Source organism: Silene latifolia, chromosome Y (assembly GCF_048544455.1).
Source record: "Silene latifolia isolate original U9 population chromosome Y, ASM4854445v1, whole genome shotgun sequence".
Taxonomy (NCBI): domain Eukaryota; kingdom Viridiplantae; phylum Streptophyta; class Magnoliopsida; order Caryophyllales; family Caryophyllaceae; genus Silene; species Silene latifolia.
Window position 1 is genome coordinate 387926940 of NC_133538.1, and position 12353 is coordinate 387939292.

General features: G+C 33.9%; 1 protein-coding gene across 3 annotated transcripts; it reads right to left on the reverse strand.

The window, feature by feature from the left end:
- Positions 1-8366: 8366 nt before the first annotated feature.
- On the reverse strand, positions 8367-11073 carry LOC141628675 (putative 1-deoxy-D-xylulose-5-phosphate synthase, chloroplastic). Of its 3 annotated transcripts, none has more exons than XM_074441781.1 (6): positions 10514-11073; positions 9804-9936; positions 9541-9704; positions 9255-9405; positions 9042-9150; positions 8367-8772 (listed from the first exon to the last, which is right to left on the reverse strand). In XM_074441781.1, the coding sequence occupies exons 1-6, from the start codon at positions 10580-10582 to the stop codon at positions 8736-8738; spliced, it is 663 nt and encodes a 220-aa protein (XP_074297882.1). In that variant the 5' UTR covers positions 10583-11073; the 3' UTR covers positions 8367-8735. The 3 variants fall into 3 exon arrangements, with proteins under 3 accessions (XP_074297882.1, XP_074297883.1, XP_074297881.1); XM_074441782.1 differs by having other exon boundaries at positions 8367-8765; positions 10514-11068; XM_074441780.1 differs by lacking the exon at positions 8367-8772 and having other exon boundaries at positions 8819-9150; positions 10514-11068.
- Positions 11074-12353: the final 1280 nt, after the last annotated feature.

Sequence of the window (12353 nt, forward strand, 5' to 3'; positions counted from 1 at the left end):
AGTTAAATAATTGAACATTTGCGATCGAAGTTCTACTTTTGATCCTTTTTTGAAATGTAATTGACATATATTTTTGAGACTGAATCAATTGAATGCACAATTAGAGAGAATTACAATTGTTGCGTGCCTTACAAGTCCTTATGTCGTTGCACTTTATTAAGTGTTGTTTTTGAATAAATTAGTGTTGCATTTGTTTATTATAAGTGTTGTTTTGGGACGTAACCAGTGTTGCGTTTCCAAAATAAAAATGTTGCATTAATTTGATATAAGTGTTGCTTATCAACATGAAAAGTATTGCATTAGTTCAGGAAGTGTTGCTTTTTTTACATAAGAAATGTTGCATTAGAAGATAAAAAATGTTGCCTTTGCAGTTGAAAAAGCGTTGCATAAACATGACCAATGCAACACTTTTCAAAAGTGTTGCTTCAGATTAAAAAGTGTTGCATTAAGCGTTGCAATGACCTAATGCAACAAGACCTGATGTAGCACTTGATTAAGTGTTGCATAAACTCTATTGCAACATTTATATGACATTATGCAACAATAGCAAAGTGTTGCTATAGAATCTAAATGTAGTAGTGAGTGTTGCGACAAAATGCAACATTTGTATAAAAACGTTGCACTTCGAGTAATACATTGCAACACTTATATTAAAGTGTTGCCCTATGTAAGTAAAAGCAACATTTATAAATTAAGCATTGCTTAATTAACTAAAAATTGCAACACAAACCGTAAGTGTTGCACACGAAATGTTGCATTAGGTCTATTTTTGTAGTAGTGGATGAGTAGTAACCGTCTTATGCTACTGTGGAGGCGGAGTGATTGGGGTGGGAGAAGGAATGTGGAATGTTGTGAAGTAGTGGACAAATGTGTACAATTAGGCTAAGTAAAGAACAAAGACCGATTAACATTATAGATAGTAAGGGGATAACATTAGGATGAATAATTTTTGAGATGGAGATAGTCAAAGAAAAGAAGCAAGATGAAAAGTCGGTTAGTAATTGTGAGAGGAAGAGGGCGACTGCGGGGTATAGGTAATATGAAGTAGGGTAAAATTCTTAGAAAGAGTTGATTTATGTATTTATATATCATAAATTATAGTGTAAGACGGTCTCATACGGTGAGACAGTGCACTTTTGTAAAAAAGTTGTTCATTTATTGCTAAAACCGTCATTTTTTCCTAAATTATATGTACATTAACGATGAAAACCGTATTATCTCATCAGAATGAAAAAAGTTGATTAAATTATACGTATGTCGAATTTTAAATTATAGACTTACTTATATTATCAGGACATTCATATTTAGTAACGCTCATTTATATGCTCCTGAGTCCCGTGTCCAATAATAGCGCATGTTATCATGACTCGTGCATTTTTTTGCACGGGTTTAAAACTAGTATAACCGTAAAAAAAAAGTCATAATTTTCTCCATGTTTAAAAAGGAACCGTAGGTAAACCATGAATCAATGAGAGTATACAGTAGAAACATGATGGCTCAAACTGTCGATAAGAAAATAGTGCAAAGAACTACACTATATATGCATTGCACCATAAAAATTCCAAAAACATATTTACTGATATTTCAGGCTTTTTTTGATATTAAAATTAGAAAATTATACACTTATTATTAAGTAAAACCTTTTTTTTTATGATTTCCTATTAGAATTAGAAAATTATACAATTATTATTAAGTAATAAATTAATTATTTACAATGTTCCTATAAAAATTAGGAAATAATTAAATATTGTCCTAGTATGCACTGTGCTTGTAAACAAGATGGGTTTTTTCCTGGCTTCCTATTGGTCCCTATTTTCTAGGAACAATTTCTTTTGTTTTTTGCTGAAAAAACCCCACGTTTCTTTAGGGGATTTAATTATTTACTTTGGTTGTGCACTTGTGCATTGTGCATTCATTCAACTTAATCATAATAAAACCAATTATTAAGAACCATGCATCATACATTATATTATAATTATAATACAATATAAAAAATTACAAAAATAACATATTTGTGCCGGAAAAAAAAAACATATAATCAATTAAAAACTAAAATCAGAAAAATAATTAAAAAGTAGATTACATGCAGGTTATAAAAGAAAACTTATTGTGAATTAATTTTAAGAGGGTAAAAATATTATGGAAAAAAACGAAAGTATCATTTAATTAAAAAGAAAAATTAATTTAAATATGTAATTTTAATGCAAAAATAATCTACTTTTAAATCTCTACTGCATTCCCAGTAAATTAGACCGGATTTTTTTTGGCACAAACATAGTTTATTCTCAAAAGATTAAAAATAAAGAAATAAACCAGGTTTAAATCACATGTAAAGGTAATATAATCTTAACTTCTTAAATATTAAGAAAAAAATGATACCTTTAAAAAAAGTATATGATAGAAAATACTTCGTAAGATCCATATCACAAAGAATTTTCAAAAAAAAAATCTTTAATTTCTGAAATAAAATGTGTTCTAACATTTAAACCCAAATAAATCATCATTTTTTTGCCAGAAATTATCTTTAATTTTGATAATTGTAGAATAGAAAAAAAATGGAAAGTTTAAAAAGAACATGCATTGAAGTCTTATCAAATTTAAGACTTAAGAAGAACATAAATTGACTAAAAAGCAACTAGATAAAATATTGGATCCAAACTGAAAATATTATAAAATTAAACATACCAACCCTGAACCAAATCATATAAAGCCTTAAAATGAAAAGGTCTGGATTAGCTATAATTTTTCGAACATGTGCTTGAATTTGTCGTACAAAGAAATGTTTTAATACACAAAAAATTAATAGGTAAATTTCGAAAGAGTAAAGAAAGGGCAATGCATATGATCTAAGGTTCATCAACTAATGGTAGTAAGGGTTATTGAAAGAGAGGGGGTGACGGTATGACGGGTGAGATTAAATATTTTAGGTTTGGTAAATTTGGGGGAGTGACGGTAGTGATGAGGTTAATTGAATATGATAATTGTGTGTTTGTTTGGTTATTAATAAGGTGGGTTTAGGGTTTGAAATGGGTAAATGGCTGGTAAATTTGGCCCACCCTTGAATCTGTAATGATCATTGTTTTGAGTTACTATTTTACTTCTTAGCCCATTGTATATACACCAATTCCTATTTTAAACAACATTAAAACGGGTCAAATATATGTCAATAAAGATAAGTCTTTCGCTAATATCTAGGCATTTTATTTTATCACATCTTAAAAATTGTTAGTTATTTGACCCGTCTTAAATTTGACACGGATAATGCCTTTTTTAAAAGAAAATCCGTGCTTCATTTGATACGTCAAAAACGTTTTATAACATTTTATTTTCATCGTATAAGCTCTAATTATAGAAATTAATAATAACCTTTATCGTAACTTTACATTGTCCATGTTTCTTAAACGATATGATAAGGAATACAAATGTATTATCTCTAAGAACCGATGTGCTTTCAAATATTAAAAATTTGTTCGATTTAATCGTAATTCATGACTACAAATGTGCGTTTTTGACAGATAGTTCGTACATTGCAATCTATTATTATTTCGTATTTTATTAAAATTTTATGGCATTTTGTTTTCAATTAAGAAGCATTTAGCGAAATTGCTTAGTTTTCAGTCCAGTGCAATTCATATTATAATGGAATTTAAATTTAAATGGCCATCTATATATGTGTGATATTGATAAATGAGTATTTTTTCATTATATGTGTGAGTCCACGTCAATTATTTCCACCACCACATGTTCATAAACAATCATAAATAAAATATTTAGCATAGTGAGTACACGTTTTAAATTCTAAACAATTTAACTTCTGTATCCAATAATAGCGCATGCTACTACAATAATACGACCCGTGCATTTTTTGCACGAATTTAAAACTAGTTTAATATTGACATTAGGTCCCTATATTGGTCTTCTGGATATTTTGCTAGAAGTCTCACTGCCACTGTGTGTTTGACTTGTTTAGCAATTACCAATGGAGTTGATTCTCGGTTTGACGAAACTCTAAGAAAAGTATACACTTATTATTATTATTATTATTATTATTATTATTATTATTATTATTATTATTATTATTATTATTATTATTATTATTATTATTAAAATAATTTAATTATTTACAATTTTTTCAATTAAAACCCATTTTATAAAAACAAATATTACCTTATGTTAAAAATTAACCACTTTTCGTTATTATAAATTTACCACTTCTAAAATATTATAACATCATCTCATTTTAACATGTAGCTATCACTGTTTATCATAAAATGATCACTTTTTTTTATCCTTTGCACCATACAGTTGCACACAATAACTACTATATTCTCTTTCTTCAGGCTTTAACTAAATGTGACAAATAGGGAATGACAAAAGAGAGTTTTAATGATTATAATTTCTGAAGTTTAATTTAAGATCAATATCAATCAATTAAATATAAACCTATTTAAAACTGTCTTATTCATTATGGGTAGGACATGAATCTTATAGGGTGAGAGATTACTTCATTGTGCGTGTGTATTTTTTTAAGAAGTAGGGGTAAGGGTATGGCGGGTTTTTGGGGAGGGGTGAGTTTCTCGAGGGGTATGGTTAATCTCTAACGTTTAAGAGTGTAATTTAGGGAATATAAGAAGATATTGATAGGGAGAATTGTTCGTGGATAGAGATGGGGTTGGGTAAAAAGGGTTAGGTTGGTTAGTTGGATAGGAAGGGTGAATACACGTGAAAAATTGATATGGTGAGTTAATATTAGAACATGTAAATATGTATATTTTATTTGAAGGTCGTACTATGAGAAAATGAGAAAAACACATTAGACATCGTTTAGGAACCTTAATTTCATTTCAAATGCTAGATTTAAAATTTGTATTTTGAAATATGAAATCCAAATTCAATTTAAATTGTTTGGCAAAAGAAAATTTTCAAATTTCTAATTTAATTCCCCTGTTTAAGGGATGTGAATATAGTTTGAAGATATATAAAAAAAATATTCAACTTAGATAATTAGAAAAAAAAATATCATGAAATTATAATTATTAAGTTTTTTTTTGGTCAAATGTGAATATATATATATATATATATATATATATATATATAAATAGGATCTCGTGCGAACTTAAAGTTCGGTGCGAACTGTGCGAACTGAATAAGAACCATTGGATTGTATGGTTATAAGATTAAAGCAAAGGCCCAACCCCTTTAACCCACAAATACCTCACGTATAATCCCATAGCTCAACAACATTTTCACCCCTTTCACTCATATCAGCCATCACCCCACCGCCGGCAGCCGCCACAAAGATCCACGCCGGCAGCCGCCACTAGAACCACGGCGGCGCCTTCGACCACTCTATCTCCGGCGATGCGCCACTTCTCTCCCTGATTTCCTCTTTACTCGTTTCCAACCCTGCGATTCACCCGCCATCGTCGATGCCGAGTCTAGACGTCGCCGGCGTCTCGCCTGTCTTGAGGTAAGTTATCGCCAGAAATGCGCCGATAAAGAGGCTATGTGGGATGTCGAGTGAATGTTATGTCGGAGGTACGACATTCAGATCTCGAATTTCGTGTGGGTTGCCGTTGGGGATGAGTTGACGGTGATGGTGGTGGTGGTGGCAGTAGGGTATGAGTATATAGGGTACTGATTTGTGTAGTTACTGATGTTACCATGGATCTTTGACGCAATCTTTTCTGAAACGGCTGAAATTCTCTACTGCCTAATTCTGTGTATGATGATATTACAGTGACTTGGTTTTTTTTTTTTTTTTTTTTTTTTTGAGAATAGTGAAATAGTTTTCCAATGCTGGCAATTTTATTCATCATGAGCTCTTTATGGTGATTACTACTTACAATGTGGCAACTGCATCCGTCTTTCGTCGTCATCTTTTTCTGGGTTGTCAAGTATTTTAACATCTTTTTATTCAAGTATGTCGAGGCTAGCAGCTTAGAGATGTAGTGCTAGTAATCCACCACCGTTGGTTGAAAACTTTTCATGTTCTGAGATGGAGTCCTGAAACCATCTGCTAATGTCGTGAAACCGAGTCCTGAGATCAATTGCTGCATCAGTATAGTGTTGTTCACTGTGTGCAGGGTGGTAAAACAAATACAATGGGTTGAACAAATTTACCTCTGTGGTGATTACTACTTACATATGCGTTTTAGGTGTTTTAAATTAATGCTTATTTCCTTTTGTATACCTTTTAGAGTGTCACAAGTGGTTTAATACCACATGTTTTACACTCAGACGCACGCCGGCAACTTTGTGTACATCGCCCGCAGCGGCGCATCATCGACACCATCATTCTCCTCACCAATGTCAGAGTCCATGTGCAGCAACAGACGCTCAACCGCACACCTCTCCACCATAATACCTAACTGTGACATTTGAGTGGTTTGACGGCGGCGACTCTCTGGTTAAGGGGCGAGCGGCGACAGTGAGTCTGGTAAGGCATGGTGGTAGACTGATGGTTGGATGAGAAGATGAATGTTGTTGGTGTTTGTAACGACTGGTTATTTTACACTAATATTGTGTCGAACTGGAAACAAACTTTAAAAAAGCGGTTATAGAAAACCCATTTTACACAAATTCTTCTGCTTCATCCGAGTGGATTTTTGTCTGTTTTGCATTATATTACTGCAATTTGTGTAAGATAATGGTGCATTTCAGTGTAATTTGTAAGTTTTTGAAAGCTTGATAAGATCCATTTTATTCCTCTATTGGTTTTTTTTTTATTTCATATTGTTTAGCATTTTCCATGATTATTTGAATCACAAATAAAGTTACAAAAAAAACCTTCTTCACTTGCTAGAGGTAGTGCAAAAAGCAACATTTTGAGTACCTGATTTTGTTAGTTATTGGAAATATTAGTGTTGATCGAATCTATTTTTTTATGCAACTGTGACTCTACTAACTAATTAATCTTGATTTAGTGTTACAGTTCTTAATGCTTAGTATGAGTTGGGGTGAACACGTCTACTCTAAGCTCGTCTTACATTTAGGATACCATTTTCCCTCGTTTGATCTCATTAAGTTGCTAGATACAAACCTTTGACATACTAGACATATTTGTTTACATTGCTAGATACATACCTCTAGCAAGCTAGATACACTTGTTTAAGTTGCTAGATACATACCTCTAACTAGCTATATACACTCCTTTAAATTGGTAGATACATACCATTAGGTAGCTAGATACACTCCTTGAAGTTGCTAGATACATACCTCTAACTAGCTATATACACTCCTTTAAATTGGTAGATACATACCATTAGGTAGCTAGATACACTCCTTGAAGTTGCTAGATACATACCTCTAACAAGCTAGATGCACTCCTTTAAGTTGTTAGATACATAACGTCTAGCTAGCTAGATACACTCCTTTAAATTTCTAAATACATTCCTTTAGGTAGCTAGATACACTCTTTTACGTTGCTAGATACATACTTCTAACAAACTAGATACACTTCTTTAAGTTGTTAGATACATAACTTTAGCTAGATAGACTCGTTTAAATTGCTAGATACATACCTCTAGCTAGCTAGATACACTCATTTAAGTTACTAGATAGACTCGTTTAAATTGCTAGATACATACCTCTAGCTAGCTAGATACACTCCTTTAAATTTCTAAACACATGCCTTTAGGTAGCTAGATACACTCCTTTAAATTGCTAGATACATACCTTTAGCTAGCTAGATACACTCATCTAAGTTATTAGACACATACCTTTAACTTGCTGGATACACTCCGCATAGCTATGTAAGTTTCTCCCAAATAATCGTTTGCGTAATAAGGAAAATGGTATAGGGTTACTCTTATGTGTTTGTTAGTAATGTTTTTGTATTTGTTTGCTTTTAGATACATTTTTTTTGTCTCCGGATACGTTTTTAAAACTCTATGGACACACGTCGTCACCTTATTAGATACACATGATACTCTACATGTTTTCAAATGTTACCAACATTAACGTTTATTCTACTTTACTTAATTTAACGCTTACCCTCCAATAAATGGACTACTCTCTAAGTTTGCAATTAAAAAAATACTCCCTCCGTCTGGTTAATTGTTGTCCTTTCGTTTTGGCACAAAGACCAAGGAAAGAGGAGATGACCAATTACTAAATGACAAGTGGACCAAATTGAGTGTAAGTGATCAATTTTTTCATCAAGTTCATTCTGAAAATAAAAAGGACAATAATTGACTGAAACACCCAAAAATGAAAAAAGACGACAAATGATCAGAATAGAGGAAGTATTATCAATTCTTTACAGAATTATGTTTATGTAGGGTACTAAAAGCATCTTCCTAACTTGATTTCTAAATGTCAATCTAGATCCAGAATTAGCAACAAACATCCATCAAGATTGGTAGTCATCATATAAACGAGTTGGCCATTGAATATTTGTGTATTTGTGTTTTCGAATATCGTGGGCCACATTAACAGTGACTATGAATCCAGATCACCTGCAAATGAGTATACATTGTAGTACATTTATGGTTGTACACAATTCTAACAATTGATTTCCACACCTTTATTTTCTAAAATTCACATGTTTCCAACTATTCACAACTGCTGAGAAGCAATCAGTATACATTCGTCTGCGGAGCTTACTCTTCCTTTTTCCCATATCAATGTACCATGCCACCCCTAACTCGCTGCAGATCCGACGACGCCAAATCATAGCTCAGCATGACACCAGTACTTTCAACCATGCGACGTTGATTCCATCACCGACGGACTCACACTCTTCCGACTAAGACATCTCTGACCTGAAATCTTTAAATTTGGTAAAAATATTAGTTTTTTGTGCACTCCGTTCTAATAATAAGGAAAAAAAGTTTAAATTGGTAGATACATCTCTAACTAGTTAGATACACTCGTTTAAGTGTCTAGATACATTCCTTTACATAACTGGATATATATATATTAAATATTTTCCCAACGCGAACCAGACAAAAATAGGTGTCCTAGAGTCCTCATCAAGCTTAGGATGCAAAGAGTGACGACTGTCATTTAAAATCACCAGTAAGTTGGAGTCCAAATACCCAGCATTACTCATCGCCTCATAAACCTGACCAGCGCTGGTTGTTTCATTGCTAATAATAGATACTACACGTTCTCTTTTTCCTTTGATATCTCTTGCCACGGCAAATCCTAAAGTCAAGAAAACATAGATTTAGGCAATGATTGCGTGTTCAAACAGAAGATTACTGTTCTACCGAGAAAGTAACACATCAAAAAAACAAACTAAAACCTACCAAGTCCAGCAGAGATACTGCTGCATCCATGACCTGAGCCAAATGGATCAAACTCACTCTCAGACCGACTTGTACAGACAGAAAGTCCATTCTTCTGTCCAAGTGTACTCATCAGGGATCTCCTTCCAGTGAGTAACTTATGGGCATATGTCTAAAAAAATAGTCAAGGAAAAGAACATGTATTAAGAGTAGTTTTCACTCTTTTTATTCAACCCGTTCCCGGCTCCCACATCATTCCATACTGCTGAAACCATAAATACTAAGTATCAAGTTTATGGTATCTTACTTGATCTCCTTTATCCCACAAGATTATGTCCATTGGTGCATGAAAAACATAGTGAATGGCAACAGTCAACTCCACCACATGTAGGCTAGCTTGTAAAGCTCTCTGTCCTTTTGATACCAGGTGCGAAAGCTCCCATGCGATTTCATCAAGAAATTGTTTGAGCTCTGTGAGCACCGGAATTTCAGCCAATGAGATATTTTAGAAGTCATTTTGTAAAATTAAAATCTTATGGAGCACTGAAAGGATAAAACAGAAACAGGTACCATGACTTTCAACCTTAGTTGACAAGTTTTTCATGTTAATGGGGTTCTCAACCATATCGAGTATAGGAGTTGGCATTTCCTCCCAGGAAAATTCACTCTTATCACTTAAAGCTGTGATTCTTCCAACATAACTCTGCAGTGAAAAAAGAAACCATTGTATAAAAGAAGATTTCCTCTGCTATCAAGAAATAACCTTTCATGGTGCAGGAGATATATATGTCTCATTTTGGAATATCTCGGATAGAAACCCTTCCCCTCTCCCAACAAGAAGTTTCAAATGTAGAAACTACGCCAACATCGGCTCCAGAAAATATGTGGATGCATCCTTGTAAGAGAACCTTAATTTACAGTGATGAATGAAACTGAAAAAAGGTATTCGTTTCTGAATCTTGCAGCTAACCTTTTAGCAATAAAATAGCATTGTCTACACTAGTAGCCGAAGACAATTGCGTTTTCTATAAGTTAAAACAAGATTTACGAGCCCTTAAATTCAAAGATTCTTAACAGCTTATGAGTCTATAATTCGCACCAGCTGCTGTGCAGAAGTTCAATGAAATTCCATGAACTACAAGCAGCGACACCATTTCTAACAGAAAGATGCAATCTTTTTTACCATTACCTAGATACACATATTACTTAGTCTAGATACATCTATTATACATTCAGATACACATGTCGATTTGTGTATCTTAGAGTAGAATTATGTGTACCTGGAGTATCACTTTGTGTATCCACCCACCGACAATATCAACGGCCACCTCAGATGGCACCAGAGACATCAGTGAACAACTCTGATGACACAAAATATATCACCAGACACCTCAAATGCCGCCTATGACATCCACAAGCTTCCCCATCCACAACCAGCAACCTCATCAAAATTATAACCACCGCCACCTCGTCACTACGACCATCGCCGCCCAACCACAACATCTAGCAATAGAAGTCGGTTTTATTGCTAGATCTAGGAATTGATAGGGATGTATATTGGAGAAGAAAAGAAGCGCGCAGTGGCCGACAATGACAATAGTAGTGACGCAGGTGGCCGTCGCTTCTCCGAGTTTTGGGTGGTCGACGGTGACGCCGGCATCAGGCAATGGTGACTATCGTCAGGTGGTGGTGGATGGGGATAAGAAATTATTAGGAGAGATGCGCCAACACTGGTCGCCTGTCGCCACCGGCAGCGACAACAGGTGAGGATATGTGATGAGAGAGGAGAGCGAAGGGAGGTCGGGGGAGTACGGAATAGGAAAGGAAAAGGGGTTAATTTATTATAGCTGTTGACTTTCTTGCGTGAAATACAGTGTCAGAGTCTTAGTTCGTACGGTTCGTACTGAACTTTAGTTCGTACGTGACCCCGACCCTATATATATATATATATAATTAAATCTTCAAAGCTAGAACTTACAATTGTAATTACAATGAACACCATCAGATCATTTAATCATTGAGTACCATCCAACAATTTGTTGTTCTAGCAGTAATTTGGTGCGAGCAAAATCATAAGTAACGAGTTACGATGATCAAAATCTTTGGAGTATGAGCTTTTAGAACTCTAATCTCAAATTAATGTCATCATAGTTCGATTGTCTCAAACTTTGAAGATGGTGAATTTGGGTTAGCAATTAGCAGTTAGCAGTTAGGTAGAGGAGATGGTATACAGGGATATGGATTTGGAAATGAGGGGGGTAGATGCCGTATTTCATAAGGGCTAAAATTCAATGGGTGGGGATTTGTATCAAATCCAGAATATTTTTAAATCCAAATCTTTTAATATGATCCAGATTTCTAAATGAAATCTAGGTTGCCAAACGGACAATTATATTATTTGAAGGGCTAAGTTTATCTGAAGTATCCAATATATAAACGAAACCATATATAAGTATATAACATGTATGTTTTATATGAGAAAAAAATACAACAATATTGGAAAGGGAAAAAGGAGTAAGAAAAAAGTAGACAAATAAGGAATGACAAAAGAGAGTATTAATGATTCTAATTTCAGAACTTTAATTTAAGATCAATATATTTTCAATATAAACTACTTAATATTGCCTTATTCATTATGGGCAGGACATGAATCTGATAGGGCAATTGCGTGTTTTTTTTAGGGGTAGGAGTAAGGGTATGCTCGGCTTCTGGGGAGAGGGTAAGTTTCTCGAGGGGTGGGTTAGTTTCCGATGCTTTAGAGTGTAATTTAGAGATTATAAGAAAATATTGATAAGGGAAATTGTTCACGGATAGGGATGAGGTTTGTTACGATGGGTTTAGGTTGTTTAGTTTGGTAGGAACTAGGAAGGGCGAATGTGGGGAAATAGTTGATATGGTGAGCAATATTTGAAAAGGTAAAAAAGAAGTACTATGAGGAAATGAAAAACGTAAACATACGATAAATATAGGCTAAATGCCTCTGAAGTATCGTGTATATAAACGCATAACTTTTGTAAGTTTTATATAACGGGGGAAAAAAAACAATATTAGTGATGGGGCATATTCTGCACCCGCTGACCGAGTCAACATACTGAGCAAGGTCAAAGCCAAAAGACAGGA

Coding starts and splice junctions, on each gene's coding strand:
- LOC141628675 (XM_074441780.1), bottom strand. CDS start 10,582: ATGTCTCTGGTGCCATCTGAGGTGGCCGTTGATATTGTCGGTGGGTGG. Junction 9,705..9,803: donor AACTAAGGTTGAAAGTCATG/GTACCTGTTTCT, acceptor CGGTGCTCACAG/AGCTCAAACAATTTCTTGAT. Junction 9,151..9,254: donor CAGTATCTCTGCTGGACTTG/GTAGGTTTTAGT, acceptor TCTTGACTTTAG/GATTTGCCGTGGCAAGAGAT.